The 27,878-nt window shown below is 56.5% G+C and overlaps 1 protein-coding gene across 1 annotated transcript; it reads right to left on the reverse strand.

The window, feature by feature from the left end:
* Positions 1-27,766, reverse strand: LASP1 (LIM and SH3 protein 1). The gene is made up of 7 exons (XM_065856453.2): positions 27,612-27,766; positions 23,512-23,606; positions 11,591-11,675; positions 5,896-6,003; positions 2,951-3,104; positions 2,293-2,387; positions 1-2,062 (listed from the first exon to the last, which is right to left on the reverse strand). Exons 1-7 carry the CDS (start codon positions 27,678-27,680, stop codon positions 1,889-1,891), a joined length of 780 nt encoding a protein of 259 aa, XP_065712525.1. The 5' UTR covers positions 27,681-27,766; the 3' UTR covers positions 1-1,888.
* Positions 27,767-27,878: the final 112 nt, after the last annotated feature.

The raw sequence follows: 27,878 nt of genomic DNA on the forward strand, positions 1-27,878 counted from the left end.
GCAGGTAAAAATTATCCTTTTATTTTGAATTGGAGTAAACCCGGGAAGAGAATCAGTCGGTTTGTTCCATTCGATGGTTCGGTTAAAAAGGCCAAATATAACATGATTTTTGTTGCTTTTCTGTTTCAAAGAGGTGGGCGCTCAACCCAACGGGAAGGGGGACACGAGGACAAACCCCAATCAAGCGACGGATCCGGAAGGAAACACATTCTAAGCTCAGCACCGGAACTGGGGAAGCCGGGGTGGACGAGGTCTATTTTACACGTGATGAGAAGCAATTTAGCTTTTAATTTTTAACTACTTTATTTATTTACTTTAAATACAGGTTTAGGTGCTTTTCAGCTATGAAAAAAAGGCAAAAAAGTGCATAAGTCGAGAGAAAAAGGCAAGAAATCAAGCAGTGAGAGGTTTGGTTGCTGTGGTGGGGGGAGAAGGGGCAGGGGTGGCAGGGGAGCGTTAGGACGATGGTTTCAAGGTAGCATTAAAAAAGGTCCCTATACCAAAACGTGATTGCGCTGTTACTTGGTCCATTAAAAACCAGTTTATTCACATTGATACTCCCCCTCAAGAAGGTGATGAAGAGGATGAGCAGGAGCCGCCCCCCTGCCCCACCGCCCCCTCTCTCCTGCTCGGGTTTAGTTTTAGTCTCGGTTTAGCACCAACCGGGATTCTCATCCCGTAAACCCATCCCGGCTGCTCCGGGGGTCCCATTTGTGCCCCGAGGGGCTGGCGGTGCCACAGTCCCCGTCACACATTTGGCAGAGAAGAGCATCCCCCTCCACGTGCTTCCAGTTCTGTCCCTGCCCACCCCCTTCGGAGCCCGAAAGAGAAGGGGACGGGGATGCGCTTGGAGATTTTGGTCTGTGACGCGACCCCGAGGCAGCGGTGGCACCAAAAGCCGCTGTCGCTGGGGACCAACGAGAGGCGCGGGGTGGCTCGGGTGCCAAATTCCAGTCTCTGCCCCTTGAGACGGAGCGGCCAGAGGGGACGGGCACCCGGGATGGTCCCCAGCACCCGAGGATGTTTCACAGAGGCGCAGGGATGGGGGCTGAGCTCCCGGCCCGCCCCGAGCATCCTCCAAGCAGGAGGGTCCCCAAAACCCCGCAGTAGCAACAGCAGGTTCTGGGTGAATTTGGGGAGCACAGGGGACCCCCAGACATCATCCCAAAGACAGAAAAGCCGGAGCTGTGGGGGGACGTGAGGTGGGGCTGTCACAGTGTCCCCCCAAATCGCCAGAATCGGGCAGGCAAAGCAAAACCGTGGCTGCTCCATTCCCAGGGGACACGGATGGGCAGCAGTGGGAGCCGCTCCGGGGGGGCCCAGAGCAGCCGCTCCACGTCCTATCAGAAAGACTTTGTTTAAGATTCAAACCGCGAACGTTTTACTGTTTTAAGGACTGAAGGGAGCAAAACGGGATGGAAAAATGGAGCAGAGGAGCTGGGGGGAGCGATAGGATGAGGCAGAGCGAGCATCCCTCGCATCGCCCCAAAAGACATCTCTGCCCGTCCCGCCAGCGCGGGGGGAATTTGGTCCTGATAGGGGGTCCCCTCCTCCCTTTGCCGGGTCCCAGCGACTCCGGCTGCTCCCCCAGCCACAAAATACCCGGAGAGCTCAAGAGGAGGGAGCCCGGAGGAGCAGGAAAGCTGGTTTGGTCCCTCGAGCCCCCACCAACCCTCGCAGACGGTCCCTTGGTCCCGACAGAGCTAGAACGAAGCTAAAATTGGCAAGAGAAACCGGAGGCGGCTGCAGAAACACAGAGTAACCGAGATGTCAGGACGCGGCTCCGGCAGAGCACGCGGGAGAAGGGAACTGGGGCACGGAGACGCACACGCACGCGGCCGGGGTGGGGGGGCTCGGCTGTCACCCCCGCCCCGTCCCCTCCCGTGGCTCAAATGGCCTCCACGTAGTTGGCGGGGAGCATCCCCGTGTCCCCCGTGCGCTCCACCGTGCCGTACATCCACCCGTCGTCGATCTGCTGCACGTTGATGATGGTGTCGCCGTCCTGGAAGGAAACTTCATCCTCATCGGCCGCGTTGTAATCGTAGACGGCGCGGAAACGCTTCTGCAGGGAGAGAGGGGTCAATGGGACAGACCCCCCCGGGACCCCTCCAGGGCTGTGCCAAAGGCAGGAGGTTTTCACCCAACGCAGGTGCTGGTGTGTGACGTGGACCAGGCGCCAGCATCGCACCCACTACATGTTCAGAACGGGTTTTCCCCTGCCCAGGGAGCCAACCCTGACCCCGTGGGGGGAAACTGGGGGCGCTGGGGTGCGAGCCCAGGGTCTGCACTCACCCCCCCTCCAGACGGAGCGTTGCGCTGCGTTGAGGCCGGTGCCGCTGGCTCCTTGTAGCCATAGGACTGAGATGGTGGCGGCTGCTGCTGGTAAACTGGGTGGGGGGGAGACAAGAACATAACAAATATTGTATCAGCACTGGTGTGGCCAGTGACCGTCCCTGTGCTGGACATGGGGGGGCCAAACCGCGAATCCTGGGGGCAGTTTTGGGCCCCTCACGCCCAGAAACCCCTTGAGGTGCTGGAGCGAGTTGAGAGAAGGGAACGGAGCTGGGGAAGGGGCTGGAGCACAAGTGTGATGGGAGCGGCTGAGGGACCTGGGGGGTTCAGCGAGGAAACGGCCTCAAGTTGTGCTGGGGAGGTTGAGGTTGGATCTGGGGAACAATTTCTTCCCCAAAGGGCTGTGGGGCATTGGAACAGGCTGCCCAGGGCAGTGCTGGAGTCACCATCCCTGGAGGGTTGGACAGGCGGACATGAGGTTCTCAGGACATGGGGCAGCACCAGGGGTGGGGGAACAGTTGGACTTGATGAGTTTGAGAGGCTTTTCCAACCAAAATGATTCTACGAGAGCTCTGCTGGAGGGAGCTGGGACGTGGGTGACACACGAAGCCCCTCGCAAAGACAGCGAATGGGTGTTTGTGCCCCTGCCCCGCGTTACCTGGGGTGCTGGGCTGGACGTGGTGAGGCGGCTGATGCTGCTGCTCGGCCGGTCTCCGGTAACTGCTCTCCTGGGAGTTCCTGCCCTCCAGCTCCGCACCCTCGCTGGGGCCCGGGCCCATCCTGCTCCTCTCGAATTCTTCGTGGTATTTTATCTGCAGGGACAGGGACAGGGACGGGTCAGAGCCGCGGGACAGCTGAGCCCAGACCCCTCCCATGCCACCAACACCCCTCACCTCGTCCCAGCTCATTTCTTTATGTCCCCAAGGACTCAGCATCACCCATCACACCCCCAAACAGTCCCATGGGGCTTCCCCCTCCCACCTCCCCAGGGACATTTGCTCAGACCTGTTTGTGACAAAGAGGAGCTTTAAGTGTCCTATGGGTGAGATACCCAACCTTTTCAGGCGTGGGTGAGATTCAAGACCCAACTCCTGAGCCCCCAAGGCTGCAGGAGTGCGGAGCAAATGGAGCAAAAACATCTTTAGGAAACATCCCCTGGAACACGCTGGGTTTGTTGTGCAACCCCCGAGCCCAAGGATCCAGGGATCCACCCCCGGATCGCGCTTTAAGCGAAGCCTGAGAGCCCTTCGGGGTTTTCCTTTGAAGGAAACTCAAAGCAGCCACCACCAAACACAGAGGGTTCCCCCCCAACCGCCCGGCTGTGGGCGTAGAAATTAATAGCCACTTGTGTTAATGAGTGCAGCGCTACCGGAAAGCACCTGGAGCCCATTTGGCTGCTGGTTAAACAGTTATTTACTGGAGGACACTCCAGCAGGCTCCCCGCAGAGCCTGGAGCTGAGCCACCCTCCCAGGAGCAGGGACAGCTTGGGGACAGCGTTTCCCAGCTTGGGGACAGCGTTTCCCAGCTTGGGGACAAAGCTTCCTAGCTTGGGGACAGCATTTCCCAGTGCTCAGAGGCTCCAGTTTGCACGGCTCCATCTCCAGGAGGTTTTCCCCATCTCCAGGAGGGTTTCCCCATTACCAAGACCATATCAGCACCTTCTGCCCGCCCAGGACCGACCTGCCCGCTGAGCCAGGATTTCCGCAGGTAGCGGGTCTTTGTTTCTGTGTTTCGCTAATTGGGTCACGGCAACCCCAGGCTGGCAGCCAGATGCCCATGGGGAAGCTGCCGAAAACGGCAACAGCAGCTGCGAGAGGGCGATTGGGCTGATGCCATCGCTCTGCTCACTTCTTTAATGCCCCCCGAACAGCCACAGATTCTCTCGGTTCTTCTCGGTTCAGCTCAGACCCCACCGAGCAGCTCCCCCAAGGGAAAATCCCCCAGCCGGGTCCCTTTGCCAAGCGGGATTCCCTTCCCCAGCCCTCGCTGTGCTGGGTTGGTGTGCAGATGACACCCGGCGGCTCCCCCAGGATAGAGAGCTGCACAACGGGAGCAGAAGAAAAGGGAATCAACAACACCAACAACCTCCTCCCGCCCTCCTGGGTGTTCTGGTTGTGTGTGAGCTCCCACCGCGGGTGCAGGCACCGTCCCCCCTCTTCCTCCTCCCCGGGACACCCTGGGGGTGCAGAGAGCAGCTGCCACCCCTGGGGCTTTGTCCCCAAGGTTGGGGACGCTCCAGGGTGGCAAAGCGAGAGCAGCTCAGGGCGCTACAGAAGCTCCCAGGAGGTTTCTCACGCACAGCTGCTCCCCGGGGGGGTCGTGGAGACGCCTCCCAGCCCTGCTTGGCTTTCGCAACAGCTCCCGGGCGTTCGATAAGGAACACACACGGTTTTCGGTAGCGGTTAAAGGTGAATTAACTCCCTGCCTGCTGCTGAGGGCGGATGCTGCTGTGCCTGGGAGCACAGGGTGAGTTTGGACAGGGGGCAGATAAACCCCCCACTGCACCCAGTGCTGCAGCTGCCCCTGCAAGCACCCATCTCTGCAAGCACCCATCCCTGCAAGCACCCATCCCTACGAGCATCCACCCTTATGAGCATCTAACCCCATCCAGCCCTACGAGCACCCAGCCCTGTGAGCACCCATCCCTGCAACCACCCAGCCCCACGAGCACCCATCTCTACGAGAATCCACCCTTACGAGCACCCAGCCCTACGAGAATCCACCCTTGTGAGCACCCATCCCTACGAGAATCCACCCTTGTGAGCACCCAGCCCTACGAGAATCCACCCTTGTGAGCACCCATCCCTACGAGAATCCACCCTTACGAGCACCCATCCCTACGAGAATCCACCCTTGTGAGCACCCATCCCTACGAGAATCCACCCTTACGAGCACCCATCCCTACGAGAATCCACCCTTACGAGCACCCAGCCCTACGAGAATCCACCCTTACCAGCACCCAGCCCTGCGAGCACCCATCCCTACGAGCATCTAGCCCCATCCATCCCTGCGAGCATCCAGCCCCACGAGCACGCATCCCTACGAGAATCCGCCCTTGTGAGCACCCATCCCTACGAGAATCCACCCTTGTGAGCACCCATCCCTACGAGAATCCACCCTTACGAGCACCCATCCCTACGAGAATCCACCCTTGTGAGCACCCATCCCTACGAGAATCCACCCTTGTGAGCACCCAGCCCTACGAGAATCCATTTCCACGAGCATCCACCCCTACGAGCACCCAGCCCCGTGAGCATCCATCTCCCGGAGTACCCAGCCCTATGAGAATCCACCCTTACGAGCACCCAGCCCTACAAGCATCCATCCCCATGAGCATCCACCCCTACGAGCACCCAGCCCTGTTGAGCATCCATCCCTACGAGCATCCTCCTCCTTCACCATGGCAACCGCATCCGCAGCTGCTGCGTCCCTGGGTGCGGACAGAGGCTGCTGGTGAAGCACGAGCTGCCGTTGAACCCGGGCATGGTTTTAATGTAATGTTTCGGAAAAGGCAGAGCTGGGTCTCCCGCAGGTACGGGACAGGCCCCACCGCGGGAGGACAATCACGGCAACGGCACGGGCAGACATTCGGGGCTACTCACGTTGCTGATCTGATCCTGAGTCTTTTTGATTCTCTGCAGCTCCGGGGTGTCGGTCACCATGCTGAAGCCTTTCCCCTTGTTCTTCTCAAACTCCTCCTTGTAGCGAATCTGGGTACAAAAGCAAGAAAAAGCACATTGAGATGCACGTACTTCAGGAGATGCAGGATCTTTCTGTTACACAATTGTATAACATCTGGACCTCTGCGTTGCTCGGGGGAGCCCCCGATGTCTCCAGTAACAGCAAAGTGGGGCATTGCCACAAGCACAAACTCCAAACCACCTTCCCATGCACCTGCTGAGTTTGTTTCCTTCCAGCAGGGCCGGGGGTGGCTTGGATTTACCTTGAATTCCCCAGTCACGTACCAGGGAGCAGCTGACCTGTGACAACCCCCTGCTCGGGAGCCCCGAGGGTTTTATGAGCATTTCATGAGGGTTTTGTGAGTGTTTCCATGGCAGGGACCGTTCAGCCGCCTTGGGGAGAAATTCACCCGGGAAGACGTCACGAAACCAGAATGTGGAGGTTGGCAAAACACAGGCATCCTCGCTTCTGTTTGCCAGACATGGACATCAGCATCAATTCATCCCTTCCCATCACACCCAGGAGCTGCAAAGTCCTTGTTTTCTTTGCTTTGTTTTTATTTAAATATAACATTTTTAATATTTTAATATAGCATTTTTAATATAGCAGCATTTCTTTTTTAATATAGCACTGCTCTGCTATATTAAAGGAGGATGGGATGACAGAGCTGGGGTTGTGTCCCTAGCCAGCACAGCAGTTGGACCCTGGGCTGGTCCTGCCCGTCCCCCTGGGCTGGGCCTGCAAAGGAAGAGCTTTGCAAAGCCAGGGTTGTGCTCACAGATCTGCGCCGTGCCAAGATCAACCCGGGAGGCGGGATGGAGCTGTTTTATCCCTCGCACACACACACACTCCTCCAGACCTCACATATTTGCCTCCCATCCAGACGGCGCATCCAGCTGGGCCTGGAAACACCTTTCGGGGAAAAGCTGCCAAAGGTTCTTATAATTTGTTCTGGGGAAGCCAAGACACAGCGGTGCTGTGAGCCCGCTCCAGCACGGACCTGGCACAGGGACAGGGACACTGATCACAGAATCACAGAATGGACTGGGCTGGAAAAGCCCTCAGAGATCATCCAGTCCAACCCTTGGTCCAACTCCAGTCCATTGACCAGATCATGGCACTAAGTGCCATGGCCAATCTCAGTTTCAAAACCTCCAGGGCCGGTGAGTCCAGCACCTCCCTGGGCAGCCATTCCAATGCTGACCACTCTCTCTGTATGGAATTTCTTCCAAATCTCCAGCCTAAATTTCCCCTGGCAGAGTTGAAGCCCATGCCCCCTTGTCCTATTGCTGAGTGCCTGGGAGAAGAGCCCAATCCCCCCTGGCTAGAACTGCCCTTCAGGTCGTTCTAGAGAGTGCTGAGCTCACCTCTAAGCCTCCTCTTCTCCAGACTAAACAAGCCCAGCTCCCTCAGCCTCTCCCCATAGCTCTTGTGTTCAAGTCCCTTCCCCAGTCTTGTTGCTCTTCTCTTGTTGCTCTTCTCTGCCATCCCCAGGTCAGACCCCCAGGGCTGCGGGAGACCCCGGATACCCCAGAGCACGGTGCCCTGCTCACAAACCAAACACTTCCTACCCTACAATCCAACAGAAACACAAGTTTTGGGAGCGTGTCAGAGCCCCTACACCCTCTTCACCACCACGGGCCGCCACAGAACCCCTGAGATTGATGGTGTGATACACGAGTCAGGGGACATTTCTAACTCCAAAGCAACAATGCTTAACGAACCAGGCTGCAGAGCCCACCCTGGGAGGGTGTTAATACAACCAAGATGCTAAAGCACAGCAGAGGAACACGAGGACCAGTTTCAAGGCAGAAGTCTCCATTTGCTTGAAGTAATAAGAGAGAAAAAAACCCCCCGAAATACCCCACAAACCCAAGTACAAGTTGCTGGGTGGGGTAAGAACGTAGGTTGAACATCCCCCATTGGGAAGGAGCAGCCTGGGGGTGTCAGCCATCGGGCACAAGGTTAATAACAGCAACACAAACCGATGACACAGAGCAGGAAGGGGTGACTCAGCCCCACAAGCTGCTCTGCAAAGCACCAGCCCCGGCTTCCTCGGCAGGGGGGTGCGATTGTCCTTTATCTGCCCCCTTTTCAGCAAAACCCTGGTTTTTGGGGGATGCTGAGGTGCTTGGGGATGCTGCTGGAAGAAGAGGGTTTATCCCGACCTGAGGAGGAGACATTGAGTACCAGCTGTGAACGCACACGTTGACGAGATACAAGAAATCCAAGCCAGAAAGATAAAGAATTACCAAGCAAGAAGCCAATCACAAGGCTAAGCAGTGCTTTTGATAACTTCTGAACTCTTATCCTCCTAAATCCATCCCCCTCTCTCTATATATATACACATAGATACTTTTTACCCCTCTCACTTTCAGGCTATAGGAACATGGCCCTAAAACCCTACAAATAACCACTGTACAGGGATGTCTGACCGCAGCGGGGACCCGATTGAGGAGTCCCAGGGGAAGATGCTGGTACCCAGGGGCAGATCCAACCCAAAACACACGTCCAGGGCTGGTACCCGCAGCAAACTGCCAGGGAAACCTGAGCAGGGCACGACCACCATAATATTATAATACTACTACTACTACTACTAATAATAATCATAACAATAATAATGGATCCATAATTAAATCCCCAGAGGAACCGTGGTAAGGACAGCAACAACTCGCGTGTCCACGAGTGGCCCTTTGCACATCACGACCCTCGGCTCAAGCACATCAAACCCTCCTCGCGTCCATGTCCCCGATGTCACCGACAGCAGCTCCCCGAGGTGACAGACGTGGGGACCGGCCACCCACGCCACGGGAGCCTCCACCCGCCGCCAGGAAGGGCTGCACCCAAAAACACCCATTTTAGGAGGTGGACAGAGGAGCCACAGGATGGGAACCAGCAATTTTCTCACCGCGCGTGGGCTGTAAGAGCCGGGTGCAGGCGTCGGAGCCGTCACTTTGGGGACTCATTTAGCCCCACGAGACACCATTATCTCCCAGTGACCGGAATGGGAGACGCCTCCTCCGCAGACACAAATAGCGGAGACGGCGGCAGCGCCATCGAACCGCGCCGCTGAACCGCTGGCTTTTCCAGTCACGCCGGCACGCACCGGGAGGGTATTTTTGGTGGGAGGAAATTTGGGATCGGCTGCCTCTGGGTCGCACATGGGGTCCAGAGGAACGGGCAAAGCTGCTGGGGAGATTCATAGAACCGTTTTGGTTGGAAAAGACCCTTAAGATTGAGTCCAAACATTCACCCACCCCTGGCACTGCCCCACGTCTATAAGAACCTCATCTCTGTGTATTCTCAACCCCTCCAGGGATGGTGACTCCAGCACTGCCCCGGGCAGCCTGTTCCAATGCCCCACAGCCCTTTGGGGAAGAAATTGTTCCCCAGATCCAACCTCAACCCCCCCCAGCACAACTTGAGGCCGTTTCCTCGCTGAACCCCCCAGGTCCCTCATCTGCCCCCATCGCACTTGTGCTCCGGCCCCTTCCCCAGCTTCATCTCCCACCAGCCCTTCCCTGTCCCAGCTCCAGTTCCCCCAGTTAATTTGCAAGCTCTAGAAGGGCTCCAGTGACCTGCTCCTGTCCCCAAGGGTTTGCTCAGCTCCTGCAATTAGTAAGAAAGGTTTGTCAATAAACCAGAGCAGCTGCCGGGTTTTTCTTCAAGAAATACAAACATTTGGCACTTGGAAAACAGGAGACTCCCTTTGTGGGCAGAACAAAGGCAGAGAGGAATTAAGATCTTATCTGAAGTGTGTTTAGATTCTGCCCTCCCCAGGGCTCTGGCAGTTTCCCCCTCCCACCCAAACCACCAGCACCCCCTGCTCAGATGAATCCTCCTTCTGCAGCTCATGCTGGTGGGAAACCTGCCCTGCAAACCTGGGGTGCTGGTGCTGGAACACCCTCCCTGCACCCCAAGGTGCAACGGAGTGCAGAAGGTTCCCCAGGGCTGTGGTCCCAGCTCCAGTTGGGTCTTGGTGCCCAACTTTTGGAGCTGCAGAAAGATGTTATTTATTTATCCAGAATTTCTTCCGGAAAGGATAAAGCCTCCCCACCCCTGCCAGCATCTGGCTTTGCCTCCCACACGCCACAGGAGCTGAACGTCCCGAGCAGCGACAGCAAAGCACCCTCCCTCCCCAGGGTCTGCTTTAATAAGCAACGACTAATGAAGAGCCTGAATTCATCGGAAGGAAAACGCTGGAGACTGCAGGCTCCTCGGTGAAGAATTACCCCGATTGTTACCATGGAAAAGCAACTGTGTGCCCTTAACCGCTCTGCGAAGCACAAAGCCAGCCCCAGGCTGAGCTCTGGCTCTAAGCTGGGCTTGTGCAAGCCAGCGAGCTGTTGGGCAACCGGCTCTGTGGAAGAGACCTTACAAAAGACGAGGTTTCAAAACTCAACGGCGGCTGCAGCAGCTCTGTCTGCAAAGGGGCGATTGTCCCGGGGTTCCCCCTCCTCCTCCTCCATGCATTATTCCCATGCAGTTCGCTCTTCAACGTCAGGCAAACGGTAGGAGAAGGCGGGAAGGTCGCAGCATCCTTCACGGCACAGCAGGGAGAGCAGCGCATCGAGCCTGAAAAACGGCCGCTCGCCCCAAAAACACCGCGGCCACGGCAAACCCGGTGCCGTCCCCCCTCTACCCGGCGCCCAGCCACACGCTGACAGCACCCCGGGCAGTCTTTTTCACCCCTTTTCAAAGCAAAATAACTCAATAGGCTCCCAGAGGGGTTGCCACATCCCGTGTTCTCCTGCAAGACGCTGACTCAAGCCAGAATCGCCCCTGGATGTGTCCTCTTGCAGCGCTCTCGGAGCACACGCCTGCAGTGCCGCGACACCAACGCTCATCACGGCAGCTCGGGGCAACACCTCGAGATGCTTCAGCAGCCTCTGGGCTCAGCAAAGCCCCAGCTCACCCACCGCTGCCTGTTTCTGTGCTAACCTTGCCCTTTTCCATCTGGTTTCTCCCCCAAAATCGACGCTCGCCTTTCTCGGTGGTTTGGAGTTTGAGAAGGAAACGGGGATTGCTGCTCAGCCCACCCAAGGGACCAAGAGCCAAGCAGCTCCCAGCGCATCATCAGGAGGATTTTGGGGTGAGAACCCAGCACACGTCAAGTCCGGGGACTCCTGCTGATGCAGGGACACCCTCGGGGTGTCAAACAGGACACGTCTGGACAACACCCTTCTCAAGCAGCCTCTTCCCACTCGAGAGAAAGAAATCCTTATCTGTGCCAGTCGTTATCCCTTCTATCTGTTTATTTCTCCTTGCCAGAGCTCCCAAGCCCAACACGATTTGGGTTTACCCGGAATTCTCGCCTAGAGAGTCAACGCCTGTTTGCATTTTCACCCAGTTTTGCTGCTGGATGGGAGCAGGGAAAGGATAAACTGGTGCAAGGTGGGGACTGGGAGCAGTGGATTTTGTGCTGGACCCTTCCCACCCCGGGAGGTCACAGCGACCAGGGATGAAGGGACGAGCAAACACAGCTGGGATGGGAGAGACACGAGAGGAGGCACCAAAGCTGCCTCTCCCTCCTTGGTGCAGGAGATTGTGGGGAGATGGGGGAGAATGCGGGGAGACGGGGGAAAACGTGGGGAGACGGGGGTCCCACGGGCTCACCTGGCTCTGGAGCTCGCTCTGCTGCTTGAGGCGCAGGTTCTCGGGGGTGTCTGCCACCATGGTGAAGGACTGCTTCGGGTAGTGTCTGCCGAGGGAAAATAGACATTATTGGTCATTATATTCACAGAATCACAGAATGTGAGGGGTTGGAAGGGCCCTGGAAAGCTCATCCAGTGCAATCCCCCCATGGAGCAGGAACACCCAGCTGAGGTTCCACAGGAAGGGGTCCAGGCGGGTTCGAATGTCTGCAGAGAAGGAGACTCCACAACCTCCCTGGGCAGCCTGGGCCAGGCTCTGACACCCTCACCAGGAACAAGTTTCTTCTCAAATTTAAGTGGAACCTCCTGTGTTCCAGTTTGCACCCATTGCCCCTTGTCCTGTCACTGGTTGTCACCCAGAAGAGCCTGGCTCCATCCTCCTGACACTGCCCCTTTCCATATTGATCCCCAGGAATGAGTCCCCCCTCAGTCTCCTCTTCTCCAGCTCCAGAGCCCCAGCTCCCTCAGCCTTTCCTCACACGGGAGATGCTCCACTCCCTCCATCATCTTTGTTGCCCTGCGCTGGACTCTCTCCAGCAGTTCCCTGTCCTTCTTATGGCCATGACCACACTCGCTGTCCCTTCCATCCCGTGGCTGGCAGCAGCATCAGAAGCCCCTCGGCTGTGGGAGCCTGTGGGTTCGGGCACCAGTAATTATCTATTTGCAGAATCAGCGTTAGCACCTCTGCCCAGGGCAAATCAACACGCGGTCAAACGAGCAGAAAAGCAGCTGCATGCGGAGGAGGACAGCGATGGATAAGCGACCGCAGACCTGCAAGAGCAGCGCGCACCTCGCAGGAAAGCAGCAATGCAGGAAACTCGAGAGTAAAAATAGCTGCCTCAGCCGCGCCGAAAAAACAGAGAGAACCCCCGCCCCACGCACACAGAAACCAAACAACGCAGATGTGGTTTGCAGAAAGGGGAAAAGACAACTCAGCAAGCAGCGGCGCGCTGGCGGCCGCCCTGCCCGGCGGGACAGGGACATCAACCGCTGCCGGGGCTGTCACCATCAGCCACCCATCACCCATTGCCACCAACCGCCCATCGCCACCATCCCCGCTGCTTTTTGGGAGGTGGGAGTCAACCCCAGGGTCCACGAGGGGTTGGAAACACTCTGCCCATCTCAGGGCTACCAACCCATTGGCATCAGCCACAAGAGCCCAGCCAGCCCTCATCCCAATAATAATAAGCCTAAATTAATCATCCACAACCCCTCAACATCCAGCACTACGATGGAAAAGGGACAAGAATCAGTTTTAGGCAAACAACAGATCACCGACTGCTTGGGGGATAGAGTTTAATCTCTGTTTAGATTAATCTGATTAGGGGATAGAGCGCGGTGTGCTCAGGCTCCGCTGCCCTCGGGCACTGCTGTGTCAAAGCTTCGCACCGCGATCCGATATCAAGGCAGATATTTCACCACCATTCTGCCCGCGGCGAAATTCCTGCGTTATGACTCCAATAACGACACAAATCCGGTTCTCCAGGAGGGTCCGGAGCTCAGCGGGAGCAGCGGACACCGCGCTGGGCATAGATTTGCTGTTTAAGTGCTACGGATATTGAGTCGCTGGGTTAATGCATCCATACCTCAAAGGGAGAGTATGGAGGGAAACGGCCCCTTGTGTCACCACAAAGATGACAAAAACCTTTCATAGCAGGCTTTGGTGGCCAAGGAAGGTGAATTTAACAGCCCTGGCTCAGGGGATGCTGCATCTCAGCTGTTCATGGGGACAATCTCCACTTCCAAAGGGCAAACGGCTGCAAGGAGGTTGGGATCAGCTGAGCAGAGCTCAGAGCAAACAGCACCAGCAAAAGACGAGCATTTTCACATTTTCTTTCAATGTTATGTTTTACAAACCCTGGTGCAGCTGCTGGGGAAGCTCAGGCTTAATTAACACCAGTGCTGATCCAATAAGCAACCACCTCAGCTTACAGGGGCAGGAGAGGACAGCCCAGGACTCATCTCATTTTATTGAGTTACCGCTCGCATCCCGCAGCCCTTTCCCGAATTCCTTGGAAGTCACTGCCTGATTAACACCAAAGCCAAAGAAAACAAAGCCACTTTTATAAAACCGCTAAAAAGCTAAAATGCCCTCCCGGATCATCAATTCTTCAATTGCAGGCTGGGTCTGGAAGGCGACGGGGGGCACATCCCATGAGGACGGGAACAGAGCTCCATCCCGGTGCATCCCTGCAAATCCCAATTGTAAAAGCAGCAGCTTTCACAGAGAAGCCCAATTTAAACAGCAAGGGCGACGCAGCCAGACACGTGGCTCCCGTGAAGGGCAAATGCAATTGTTAAGCGGCGTGCACGGCCAGGCAAGAGCATCCAGCAGAAACCATCCCGTTGCCACGGCAACCGCATCCCTGCCCTGGCCACGCTGATAGCACCAAGCCCCCCGCGTGGAGGGAACTCCAAGTCACCACCAGGGCTGGAAGTGGAGAAATCCACCCCCGTGGAACTCAAAAGTCACATTCGTAGGGGAGAAAATAAATGATCTGAAAGGCGACCAACAGCCCTGCTTGTTGCATTTGCAGCCGCGGTCTGGAGAGGGAGAGGAAGAGAGAACCCCAGACCGCACAGGCTGAGCTAGAATTAGGTTTCCGCTGCTTGTTGGATTTTGAGGAAACCTCCCCGGGGTTCGAGGGAGGCTTTGACTCAGCCTGCAGCCCCTGCGGATGGCCGCAAACAGGCAGAGGCGTCTGTCTGTCCGCACCAGGCGTAGGATGAAACGCACAGGTTGAGCGTCCTCCCCCGAGATTAAGCATCGCTTTTGTACCAGCCTGATAATATAAAAACATAACATAAAATAGGCATTTCAGTCCTCGGGGAATTTAAGGGCAGGGGCTCCTGCTGCAGGAGTGGTGATGGTCCCCAAAGCCAGCGTGTCCCCCCACACAGACACCCGGGTCCCCATCACACAGGGGAAAAACCAACCCCTGCGCATGAGAATCAGCCACGGCAAGACTCAGCAATAAATTAAACCTTAATGAGGAGGCAGCGAGCGAGTTGGTTTGGGTTGCAGCGCCTGCGTGGGAATGGGGGGGGTCCGTGGGATGCGCAGCAAAAGGGGCGAGCGGTGGAACGGACCCATTTCTGCCCCTTTTCACGGGCAAAAAGCCGTGGGGGGAGCGGAGCTGCGGGTCCTCGCTGCCCTCCCCCAGCCGGCACCAGAAATAGGTCTTGGCTGGGGAAGCGGGGAAGGGGGAGGGTGTTTTATTGCTCAACCTGCTTTGCTTTTCAGAAGGAGCGCGAGCGACACGCGCCAAATCCACCCCTGCAATCATCCTCACCAACAGGGACCGGAGCCAACGGCTCCCGAAACTGGGTCCGGCGGGAATTCTGGTGCCCACCACGGCTTCCATAGAGCAGCGAGTCCAAAATCAATGGAGAAAGAGGATTTCTGCTGCAGAAGCGATGCTGTAGGAGCTCGTCTGGCCATGGCCAGCAGGTCACACTCCATACCCTGCTGCCCTTCGCTCCTTTTTCCTGCAGAAACGCTCATTTCCTAAGTGAGTGCAACAGGTAGAGAACCCTGCGGGGAACTAAAAGTGGCTTTAAGGGAAGATGGAGCCTTGAAGAAAAACCCCCCGGGCTCCACGCACAGGAGGCTGAGAAAACAAACGGGGGGGGAAGCTGCTTCAAACCATCCTGACAAGCTGCGAGGAAATAATTAGTCCCACGCACCCTCAGATGTGACATTTGTGTAAAGTCTGCTAAGTAATCGCTATTCAAGCGAAACCAGTAACCTTTTGAGAACAAACGGGAGCCGGGGAAAACGAGGAACCTGGATCCCGCTGCTGGGTGATGCTGCAACAGGATCCCGATGTTTCACTTGTGTTTCCTCCACCCAAGGGTACGGGGGGTGAAGTGGGATGGGAGCCAAGATTTGGTGGGTCTTGGGGACCACACGGTGCTGCAGCATCACCAAGACACTGATTATTTTAAGGATTGATGGAGAGGAACCCGCTGGTGTGGGGGCAGCACCGGCAGACAGGCACTTTGGGGTCTCCCCTTACAGACACCCCCGCCATGCCCCCCATGCCTGGCGAGTTTAATGAACAGGATGCACGGGATCCCTCCCCCCCGCTGTCAGATTAAGCGAAGCAGCACGGGAATATGTGGGGCAGCGGGACACGTGATGGAGCGAGGACTCGGCGATGGTGGCAGAGCATCCTCGCTCGGGGTGGCGGAAAAATCAGGCGGGACCTCAGGGGTGACACCCACCGCTAAGAAAAGCCACCCCGGATTTCATGCACTGCAAAGAAAGGAATTGAGCAGGCGGGTCGGGAAAGGATGAGCACGGCGGTGGCAGGGACAGCTTCACTTTCTACCAGTCTCGGTCTCTATTCCCTTGGCTTGGCACGAGCATCCGCACCCCAGGGATGCGGTCCCAAAAACCCAAAGCTCCTCCAAAAATAGGAGCGTTACAGCCCGCAGCGAGACCCACACACGAGCCCTTGGCACGACACCGGCCCAGCCGCAGCCAGCCAGCCATGAGGCTGGGGGTTGTTGTTGCATCGCTAAATCAGGTCAATCGAGTCTCCTCCAGACTGAGCCCGTCTGGCTCCTGCATTAGGAGCGCTCTGGGTGCAGAGGCAGATGAAGGATTGGCTGAGGTGGGAAACTCCTTTGGCAGAGACATCGTAAAGCAAACACAGACCCTCCTCCCACACATGGACCAGAAACAGCCCCACACCAGCATCCTCACAACCCATAAGTTCAATGAGGCCCAGAACAGCAGCAAACTCCAGAGGGACATGAATCTCTTGCACCCCATCGCATCCCAGTCCTGCCCTGGACGTGGATTTTACCTCCAAGAGCTGCTTTCCCAGGGAGCCAAGTATCAGCACTTAAACTTCTGCCTTTGGAGCTTTGCACAAGCTGGAAAAGGAGTTAAACTCCACTAAAAAGACTGGCGGGACACAACTAAAACCACATTGAAATGCATCGCGGCACCATCCAGCTGTTCTACAAAGAGAGAGCTGATAAGGTCTGGAAGCCACAGGGTCCAGACTTGGCATCTTCAGCACGACTCAAATATGTATCTGTTCCTATACAGATTGTGCATGAGATGATTTGAATGTTTAGAAGAGTCTCCCCAGCTCGAAGTGTTGCTTGTATTTAATCCAGGCTGCTTTAAAGCAAATGGTTTTGGGAGATTTGTGCAGCGAGCAGCACACGGACTTTAGCGCTGGATGCAAATACACGGTGTCACCAACCCGCACCTCGAGGTGACGGTCACTTTGTGCAGCTCTGTCAGGGTTTTGGGGAAGAAGAGTTAAACAGAGGAAGCAATCGGCTCGGCCGGAGGCTCCCAGGTTCACATCCTGCCTTTCAAAGGGTTGCGGATTCTTGGGGACAAGCTTAAAGAAATAAACTCTTCTTTTTGTTAATAATAAAAGCAGCACCGCAGCGCTTCGCTTGAAAACGCCCTACTATTAAAAACCAACCAACCAACAACAAAATCCAACACAACGAAAAGAGAACAGGCTGCAGGGAAAAACTTCAGCTCCTCCCAGCATTTTGAGGGAGAAGCTGCCAAAACGGCCGGTCCAGCCCTCCACGTGTGCAGCTGCTGCTGGTTCCCAGCATCTGCTCCCAGCCCACCCAAAAACCGCCTTCGCATGAAGTAACTCAGAGCACAACTGTGCGGGGTGTCAGTGCCGAAATCCCACCCCATTGCTCATCCGAGGTACCGGCGCCAGGATTGCAAGGGGGTGATGAAGCAAAATGCATCCCCCCCCCCAGCCCCAGGATGGCAATTTTGGGGTGTAGAGCAGGGGTTTGCTCGGCCAGCGCATCCCACAGCATCCCCCTCACCCCCAAAGGCTCCACCAGCCCAGGGTATCACAGCGCAATCCGACTCAAAAACAGCCTGTTTTTCCCAAACCTGCTGCAATCCATCATGGAATGGTTTCAAGGGAATGCAGAACAGGGGCTGCCAAGCTGTGAAGTCAGGACTCGCGTCTGGAAGGAGGCTCCGCTCACCCGGCACAGAGCCCTGCCTGTCCAGCCCCCCCGTCCCCCTCCGCCGCTGGTTGTGGGAGCACAGGCGGCATCGCAGCCCAGCTGGGTTTTTCCACAGGGTTTCGTGGCCCCGGGGGGGGATAAAGTGAGTTGGGGAAGTCAACATCCATCTGCAGCCCAGCGCCGGGCAGCTCGGCTCAGTCACCATCTGCTGTGCCAGGGTTAGGCTGGGTTTAGTCTTTAACAACAAGCACCTGAAGCAGGAGAACATATTCACCTCTCCAAATTCCAGGAGCAGCAAACAAGGAATCATTGAATCATTTTGGCTGGAAAAAGCCCCTCAAGATCGAGTCCAACCATAACCCACCCCTGGCACTGCCCCATGTCCCTGAGAACCTCATGTCCGTCTGTCCAGCCCTCCAGGGATGGTGACTCCAGCACTGCCCTGGGCAGCCTGTTCCAATGCCCCACAGCCCTTTGGGGAAGAAATTGTTCCCCACATCCAACCTCAACCCCCTCAGGCCCCTCTGCCACCCCCATCACACTTGTGCTCCAGGTTGCACACACCAAAGCATCACAGGTTTAAACTCATCTCCAGGAGCATCCACTGCAGGGACAAACCCATCCTGAAGGGGGTAAGGGCTGTGGTTGGAGGGCAGCAGAGCCCTAGAGAAGGGTTTTGGACTTCCATGTTAAGGTCTTGGTGGCCCAAGGGCGCTGGAGATGGGACATCCTGGCTCTTGGTGTCCCAAAGTGTGCAGGGATAGGACAATCTGGCTCTCGGTGGCACAACAGGGCCAGGAAAGGGACATTTTAGGTCTTTGGGTGGCCTAAAGGGTCCAGAGATGGGACATCTTGCCCTCGCTGGCTCAAGGGGGTTGGAGATGGGACATCTTAAGACTTTGTGTCTCCAAAGGGTCCAGAGATGGGTCATCTTGGTTCTTGGTGGCCCTAGGGGTCCAGGGATGGGACATTTTAGGTCTTGGTAGCCCAAGGTGCCCAGGGAAAGGATATTTTAGGTCTTGGTCACCCCATGTGTCCAGGCATGGGACATCCTGTGTCTTAGTGGCCTCATAGTGTTCAGGGATGGGACATCATGGTCTCAGTGGCCTCACAGTGCTCAGGGATGGGACACCATGGTCTTGGCGGCCTCATAGTGCTCAGGGATGGGACACCATGGTCTTGGTGGCCTCATAGTGCTCAGGGATGGGACACCATGGTCTCGGTGGCCTCATAGTGCTCAGGGATGGGACACCATGGTCTCGGTGGCCTCATAGTGCCCAGGGATGGGACACCATGGTCTTGGTGGCCTCATAGTGCTCAGGGATGGGACACCATGGTCTTGGTGGCCTCATAGTGCTCAGGGATGGGACACCATGGTCTTGGTGGCCTCATAGTGCTCAGGGATGGGACACCATGGTCTCGGTGGCCTCATAGTGCTCAGGGATGGGACACCATGGTCTCGGTGGTTTAAGGGATCCAGCGATGGGAAATTCCCTAGGGCAGCAGAGCCCTAGAGAAGGATTTGGGGTTTCCAGGAGGAACAACGTCAGCAGTGAGAGGTCTCCCCATCAACCCTGGTACACAGACAGCGCTTGGAGTCAGCCATCCCCAAACATCCAGAAAACAGCCTCCACCCCAAAGAGAACTCGCTAACGTTTGCAGCCTGCCAACCATTAAATCACGGCATTACTCAGGAGAACCTCCCCATATTCCACATCCTGCACAGAACCTGCACCGGGGAGCCCTTCCCCAAACACAGTGAGGCACAAATGTACCCCCAGAGCCTCAAAGCCACACATGGGGGTCTCTCCCCACCAGCAGCAGATGGGACAACCAGCTTTCATTTACAACAGAGTCTGTTCAGAGTCCCACGGCGTGCAAAGCGTGCACACCCAGGCAGAACAGCAGCTCCGCTCCTCCAGAAACCCGGCACAAACAAAGCCTGGGATCAACACCTGGACTCCATCCCAGCGCCACAGTTGTTCCTCCTTCCCTTCCTGCCCCCCCCTCCTTCCCCTAAACTTGGAAGATCAATCTATTAACATAGTAGGCTGCTACCAGATGGAGCGGAGCGGGATGCCAAGAACCGAGCGCTGGCTCCTCGTGAGGCTCTGAGCCGCTCGCTAACTTTTTCCAAGCGAGGATTCAGCCCGGTGCTACGGGACCGCTCGCTCCGAATGGAAAAGTGAGGATCTTAATGGCAAAAAATCCGCCAGGGACGTTCTTTGGGTCATCGGCAGCAATTACAGGTTTTACAGCCCCAGTAATACTGGGTCTAGGTAAGCGGGGCAAGCGAATGTCCTGAGTTGGTGCAGAGGAATGTCCCCATCCCTGGGGACACACTGAGGGGGAGAACACCCCCCATCCCTGGGGACACATCGGGGTGGGCGAGGGGGAGAACACATGTCCCCCATCCCTGGGGACACATGGTGGGGGGGAGAATGCCCCCCATCCCATCCCTGGGGACACATGGCAGGGGGGAACGCCCCCCTCCCTGGGGACACATGGTGGGGAGGGAAGAACACCCCCCCTCCCTGGGGACACATGGGGGGGAGGGAACGCCCCCCCCCATCTCTGGGGACACATGGAGGGGGGAGGGAACGTCCCCCCCATCCCTGGGGACACTTTGGGGGGGAGGGAACGCCCCCCCCATCCCTGGGGACACTTTGGGGGGGAGGGAACGCCCCCCCCATCCCTGGGGACACTTTGGGGGGGAGGGGACGCCTCCCATCCCTGGGGACACATGGGGGAGGGGGGGACGCCCCCCATCCCATCCCTGGGGACACATGGGGGGAGGGGGGGACGCCCCCCATCCCATCCCTGGGGACACATGGGGGGGTGGGAAATGGCCCCCATCCCTGGGGACACATGGAGGAGGGGGGGAACGCCCCCTATCACACACACCCCGGGGATGGGGTTTCTCTGCGAGGAAAGCCAGCTCCTGGAAGCAAAGCCAAAGTCATGCACATAGGGCAGATGGAGGGCGCGGGGACCCTGCTGACACACCTACATACGATATTTATGGTGGTATCACTTGGGTTTTAACCCCTTTTTGAGTGGGGAAAACATCCTGTTTAGCAAGGGGATGTGGAGATGCCGCAGCACCGGGATCCCCTCGCATGCCCAGGACGGACAGAGGGTCCCGCTCGGCAGCTCCGCGTCCCCGTGTGCATCCCAACAACCCTGTGGCCAGGACAGAGGTTTTTCACCCAGGGTTCTGCTCTTCCTCCCCACCTCAGCGCAGCTCCTGGCTGCATTTCCAGCGGTGATGCCTCTGAAGGTGCCGACTCCTCCGACCGAATATACAGCTCTGACCTCTCGGGTGGGATCTTTCAAGGCACAGATTGGTGCTGCACATGGAGCTGGTGGTCAGCAGGGAGGGGACCAGAGCCCCAGTGCCACCCCTGTTTGGGACACAGCCCTGAGCCCCCTTACCCCTTCCACACAAGAAGCAAATTAAAGCATCTATATGATGCATATTTAGGAGCAGCTGGTCCCTTTGAATGGTCCCACCTTTCCTTTGCAGCCAGCAGAAGCTTCAAGCTCCACCTGGATCTTTGCTTTACCTGTTCCAGCTCACGGTGCCCATGAAGGCGCTGAGCCCAGCCTGGAATTCAGCTCCCAGTGCTCAACCAGTCCCCCAACAGGACCAAACCAGTCCCCAACAGGACCCAACCAGTCCCCCAACAGGACCCAACCAGAGCCCAAAGGGTGACAGCGAGGAGCGTGGTGACGGTCACATCTGCCACCAAGTTCCCAGCAGCGCTGGGCAGAGTTAAGCAGCCACCTTCTCCAAAGGGATTTATTGCTGGGGGGATGTCAGATGGGAGGAAGCCCAGCCCTCTTCCTCCTGCTCTCTTGAAGAAAGAAACTCAGGAATTTGGCAGGCGGCCACGGCTGGAACAGAGGAGACCCTGTGCTGAGGCATGTTCAGAAAAGCAGCCTCTACCCTGCCAGGATAAACGTTGCTTTTCCACCCCCTTCTCAGGGGACAGAAGATGCTGCCCCTCAGCCCCGGCCTCAGCAGAAGCCGTTTGGAAAGGCTGAGCATGTTCTGGACTCTCACCCATTCATTTCCTCCTCCCCAAGATATTCTGGGGGCAGCAGCTGAGAAAGAACCAAACCCACGTCTTTTGGCTGGAGTTTCCCCTTCACCCCATGTGTGGGCATTGCAACCATCCAGCCTCCACCCCAAAAAACACGGGCTGGCAGCAAATCCTCCTGTGCCGGCAGTTTTCTCACCTCCCTTCGCTTTAAGGCATTGCCAGGCAAGGTAGGAGGGGAAAAGAAGTATAATGTGGGGTTTTGTGCACAATTGGAACATCCAGGGCTGCCCTGGAGTAGCGGTGAGACAGACAACGTCTTCATCAGAAAGGCTGTTAAAGGGTTAAGCCAGCCAAGCAGCATCAAAGGCAGCTCCAGAGCAGAGGGGGTTGAGAAACTGAGATGGGTCGGGGTTGCGCAGACTCCTTGGAATCTCAGGAATTTCCCATTATTATCCCACTTCCCTTGCAGCGCCAGCGAGGGAGCAAAGAACCTGACCCCAGGTCCAGGGGTAGAAGCGCCGGGGATGGGCAAGGCCAGGGCTCAGCGCCAGAGATGGCACCGGGTAACCGGAGGGGAGAAACCGTGGTTCAGGGCACCAGGAACAGCTGGGGGGGTCTTATCCTCTGCAAATGAAGATGTGGAGCTCAGAGACCCCGGGGTGGTTGGACCACAACCAACCCGCACAGCCCAAGAACAAGCAACCCTCCAACCCACACCCTGCTCAGCCCAGAGCTGGACCCCCCCATACAAACAGGTCACCAACATTTGTCACACAACTGCCACCCTGCGAGAACCCAGGACACCACCATCACACCAGCTGAGACTTGAACGCTGCCAATCCCACCCCAGTTCAACACCAGTTGTGATCGTGACTCGTCCATCTGGTATCAGCAATAACCAACCTATGCAAGAGCTACACAAGTGGGAAGTTCCTGCTAAAGCACCACAGGGCTGGTGGTTTAACCGCTTCTCCTTGTCTCAGACACTAACAGGATAATACCCATCTTACAAGGATGCTGTCGGGATTAAAGTTTATAAAGCAGTCTGTGAACCCACCATGCTACACAAGCGCTAAGCAGCATTATGTTATCTAATTTTCTTTCTAAGAGCTGTTAATGTATAAGAAGCAGCTGCAAAATTCTTATTGCAAAGCTGCTTTAAAGACATTAAGAAACGTGTCAGGTATGGAGAGCTCAGTGCTTCTGTATGGACCAAGGACTCTGTTCGTTATGCAATAGCAGAGCACAGAAAGCCGCGCACAATTAAGGGTCATTATTGATATGAAAAAATGGGGACCGGGGAACATCCACCCCTTGAAAGATCCAGGAAAGCAAAGTGAGGTGTGGTAGCGGCAGCTGCTCTCATTCTGCTTTGCTCAGGAGCAAAGGATCTCGCATTCAAGCTGTATTTACTCTCATAACACCCAGTAGATGAGGGCGAATGCCCCGGCACAGGCTGCGGTGACAGCCGCGTCCCCACATGGGTCACACACCCCTGCACACCAGGGCACTCCCGCTCTCCCCAAACACCCTCTGGGGTGGGAAAAACACCTTTTATTTCCCCTTCTTTAAGGGGATGCAGATTCAGATCAACCCCATGTAAACACCTGTTCGTATCTGAATTTCTTCCACTTTGCCTCCCCAAGATGGAACTGGAGGGCTGCCATTTAAGCCTAGAATACACCGATTTAATACCAGCATTAACTGGCTAGTGGGACCCCACCTGCACCCCTAGAAAACATAGGGAGCAGCAGGGAAGGGCAGTTTGTGCTGAGGTCAGGGCCCCCCAACCCTTGTTTTGGGGGGCGAGGAGGGTCCAGCACACCCCATAGCACCTCCCGGTCCCACGGCAGCAGAGACTCACGCGTTGCAATACGGCTTCTTCTCGTAGCCCTTGTAGTTTTTCATGTTTAGGGTCATCTTGCAGGTCTCGCAGTGGAAGCATGCTTTATGCCAGAACTGGAAGAGAGAGACGAGAGCATCGTTAGCACCAGCGACTCGCGAAACGGGGCCGCGTCCCACTGGGATCGCACCACTCCAACTCGGCGGCTCCTCCAGATGTTGGGGGCGGCATCCCCGACCCCCACAAAACCCTGCGGACAGACTATTCCTGCTGGTTTAAGACCCAAATAAATCCCCCCGACCCTCCCAATGCATCTCAGCTCAACACGGCAGCAACGACTTGCATTACAGCAGCATCTTGCTTTCTTATCTCCAGACTAGGAATTCATCAGGTTTGGCCAAATACACAAGACGAGAAGCCTCCTACTATGAAAGAGTCACAACAACCACCCCCAGGAGCAGGGAGCTGGTGACAGATGTGGTTTGCAGGCTTCAATCGCTGCTTTAGCGGGTTCTTTTTGCTGATGTTAGGCAGGAGATAGCCAGACGAGCAGGTCAGGTGGGGATGCACACAGCGAGCCAAGCAAACCCAGATGGAAAGGTTCTCATGAGAAGATACCACTGTTGCACACACAATTTGGTGTGTGATCCCCAGCCTCTCAAGCCCCAGAGGATGCAGGATCACCCAAAAAGCCCCTTTTGCCCATGGTGGGGCTGTTGGGAGCCAACACAAGGGAGATGGCAGCGAGGAAGAGGAGCTGCCAGCCCAGCCTTTTGGTGCAGGGGGTTTCTTCATCCTCTGCCCCCCAGCTCTTGCAGCAGCAGCCTCGGGTTGTCCCCACACCCTGGGGTTTGTCACCCAAACACAGTTTTCCTTTTAACCAGTGGAAGACCCTCAGGGTGCAGCCGCACCCCACACAGCCCAAGGCTGATGCTCTGCCCATCACTGAGTGACCACACGGAAGGGTCTGGGGTGACTTCCCAGGGACCAGAGCAGAATCCGGCCCAACTCCTTCAGCAAACCCCCCTGCACAACCACGGGAAGAACGAGGCAAAAGCCACATGAACAGCCCACAATACCAAGGAGGTGACAGTCACCAAGCGCAGAGTGACACGCGGACCTGGGGATACCGCAGCGAGCAACCCGGGGAGAACAGCTGGTGGCACTTGCTATGATTTCCACCCTTAAGCTTTAAACAGGAAGTCATTTCCACCCTGGCTCAGCCCATTCCAGCAAAGCCAAGCCTAACCCTCGTGCCACCCGGCGCAGGTACCGCACCCCACCCTGCGCACAAACACCCCCGCGGCTCCGCCAGACGGTGACTCAGCCCACAAGGACAATTCTCCTCCTTTCAGTTGCTCAGAGCAACGTATTTGCTCTTTTCCTCCAGTTACACCGGCTGCTGGCGGCAAGGGAGGGTTTGTTCCTGCACCACCACCCTCCTGCACCCGGTCATTTACCGCTCTGACTTACGGACAGACAAACAGCCAAGCCCGCGGTTCTCTGGGCATCTCCAAGTTGCAGCCTTTCCGTTGAGTTACCACCACATCAGAGCTAATTAACACGCTTCTCCGAGCCTTGTGAGCCATCCATAGCTTCACATAAATACCAAAGATGCTGCTATAAATATGAAGAGATGAACTGACAGACAACGCGACTTCAGAGCCGCTTCCTCCAGGAACACCCGTGTCCCCAAGAGCCACCGGGTGCCTGGCAAGACCGATTGTCACCAGCCCATGGCAGCATAAGCAATGCGCTCAGATGGCCCTTACACCTGTCCAGAGGGTAATTAATGTGTATTCCTGCCCTGGTTTGCACCAGGGGTTGCTCAGAGGTGTTTCTGCAGCCTGAGCGACCCAGAGAGCACTCACCCCATCTCCAAGTCTTGCTGCCACTAAACCAACAGCGATAATGCCAGAATTTAAGGCGGCACTAAAAGCAGAGCTGCACCGCAGTACAGACGCAAGGGAACGGCAATTACACTGCTTCCAGTAACGCTGCCGCTCGCCCTCCAAAGAGAAAAGAGGACAAGTTTCAGATGGGTTTTTGGAGGAGCATTAACACCCGTGTTTTCCAGTTCCAAGCCTGAAGCGCTGCGAACATCTGGAGCCAATCCCAGGGACAGTGGCTCAGCCCATAGGTTGTCCCCTATGAAAAGCACCATGGCTGTTTTGGGGAAGATGGAGCAACTTTGGGGTCCCCGAAGCAACTTTGCCACTCAGTAGATGTGGGGCAGAGCTCAGCCCATCTCTGTGTATCCCCTTAGAGCTCCTACTACAGCCACACAACATCCTCCGCCAGGCAAAGCTCCACACGCATCACTTGAGACTCAAGGCTTAGAGAACATAAGGAGACTCCTTAGGCTGGAGGCAAAGCCTTGATGGGGTTTAATGCACTGGAACAGCTCATTCAAACCTCTCATTTTCACCAAAATAAAGATCTGACATCAGCTTGACGTGGGTTCAGCAGTCACAACCGCCGAGCCCTGCGGAGGGGGGGGCACAGGAGATGTCACTTCCCCAGCGGAAGCCAAATGCATCACCCAGCACCTTATGGGGCAGGGAGGGGGGAAGGGAACGACACCCAGTTCCCCAAACACCAGCGGGGCATTTGCCTTTCGCAAGGTGACAAAGCGATGGGTTGGGGGGGACACAACTCCAGTTTCACACTGGGGGGAGGCCACTGCGTTGGTAAAGCCTAACGAAGCAGCGAGCCTTTTCCTCGTTTTTAGCAAATCTCAGAAGGGAAAGTGCCTTTCCTGATTTAACTACCAGGAGTAAAACCAAGCGCATCTGCTTGTTAACACACCAGCGTAAAAATAGGGGAAAAACCAGCTGAAAGGCAACGCCGTGCACACTTCTTCTCTCCCAGAAGCCCGTCATTATTGCTGCCTGCGGTTCGACTTCAGCGCCAGCAGCGCTTGTGCAAACAACGGCAGAGCTGCCCTTTCAACTTTGCTCAGGGTAGAGCGAAAAAAGGCAGGAGGAAGGAGCCGCAATAACGCGGGGCCCATCCCGAGCTCTGACGGGAAGCGGGGGACACTTCCCGCTGCCACCTCAGCGGCCAGAACCCCCGGGAGAAATTAACACGGGGGGGAATTAATGAGTGGGGAGCCATTTGGTTGGGGGGTGTTGCATTGCAAGGCTGACCATGCGATGACTTGTAGCAAGAAGCTCATAAGACATCTAGAAGTACAAGAGGGTGACTGCAGCCTCATGCTCCTAAACACCTAGAATTTGCTCAAAAGTGGCCCAAATCACAACCACTGCACAGGAGGGAGCAACGGGTCACCCCCCCCACTTTTTTCCCCTCTAATTATCCACAATTTAGATACCCAAATTTGATACCCTGCAGCTACCGGGAGCCAGCATGGGTTGCAGGAGACAAAGTCCCTAGGACGCTGAGGGTTCAGCTTCCAGCTCTCCCCAGCTCCAGGAAGAAACATCATCTGTGAAAAATGCGAGTGCAGGGTCTGCTGCAGCTCAGGAATGCGCTGCGAGACCCGCGCATTCTTCCAGTGCCTTTTAGTGCCTAAACTGGTCATCCCAGAGGCTGGAAGGGGGAGAATGGGGGGGCTCCGCTCTCCGAGAGGAGTTAAATCAAAGGCAAACCCCACGGGAGCCGGGTGGGAAGGTTCCACCATCACCTTCCTCAGCACCGGGTTGCACAGAAGCTTTATTTTTGGTGGGGAAATAACCCGAAACGGAGACTCGAAGCGTTTGCACGCAAGCAAAGACTGGATTCTGGAACGGAGAAGTATGAATTGGGATGGAAGAAGAAAGCTAATGGAAACCAGATGGGGTTCCCCGTTTCAGGGGGAGCGTTAACTGTTGCTTTCCAGCGGCCTCCGCGGGCGCCCGGGGCTGCTGCTGCTTTTTAATTATACATTAAATTAAGGAAAAGGCCCCAAACGCTCCGCAAAGGGCTCCTGGTCCACGGAACGAGGTGGTGTCACCCCCAGGGGGATGGAAGGACCGTGGGTCCGCACCCCCCGGGACAACCAGGCGACCCCCGTAACCATAGAAACACCCACAGGGGTGGCTGGAAAAGGCGTCGCACGCAGTAGAGACCCCAAGGGAAAGCGCAACCCCCCCTCCGCCGCTCCCACGCGTGTCGCTTACCTTATCCAAGCAGTTCACCTTCTCCGTGGGATACACGATTTTCCCGCAGCGAGCGCAATTTGGGTTCATAGCTGCAATTTTAGGGAGTTTTTTAGAAGGGGAGGGTGGCCCAGCTCCCACCCGCCGCCGCCGCCGCTGCTTCTAAAGCGCCGCCCGCGCCGCCGCGCCCCTAAATAAGGATGGGGGGGGTGGGAAAGGGGCGGGGCGGCGGGGGCGCGCGTGGGGGCGTGGCCACGCCCACGCGCGCACACGCGCGCCCTTCCTGCC

Source organism: Patagioenas fasciata, chromosome 22 (genome assembly GCF_037038585.1).
Source record: "Patagioenas fasciata isolate bPatFas1 chromosome 22, bPatFas1.hap1, whole genome shotgun sequence".
Lineage (NCBI taxonomy): Eukaryota > Metazoa > Chordata > Aves > Columbiformes > Columbidae > Patagioenas > Patagioenas fasciata.

Coding starts and splice junctions, on each gene's coding strand:
- LASP1 (XM_065856453.2), bottom strand. CDS start 27,680: ATGAACCCAAATTGCGCTCGCTGCGGGAAAATCGTGTATCCCACGGAG. Junction 23,607..27,611: donor AGGTGAACTGCTTGGATAAG/GTAAGCGACACG, acceptor TCTCTCTTCCAG/TTCTGGCATAAAGCATGCTT. Junction 2,388..2,950: donor CGTCCAGCCCAGCACCCCAG/GTAACGCGGGGC, acceptor CCCCCCACCCAG/TTTACCAGCAGCAGCCGCCA.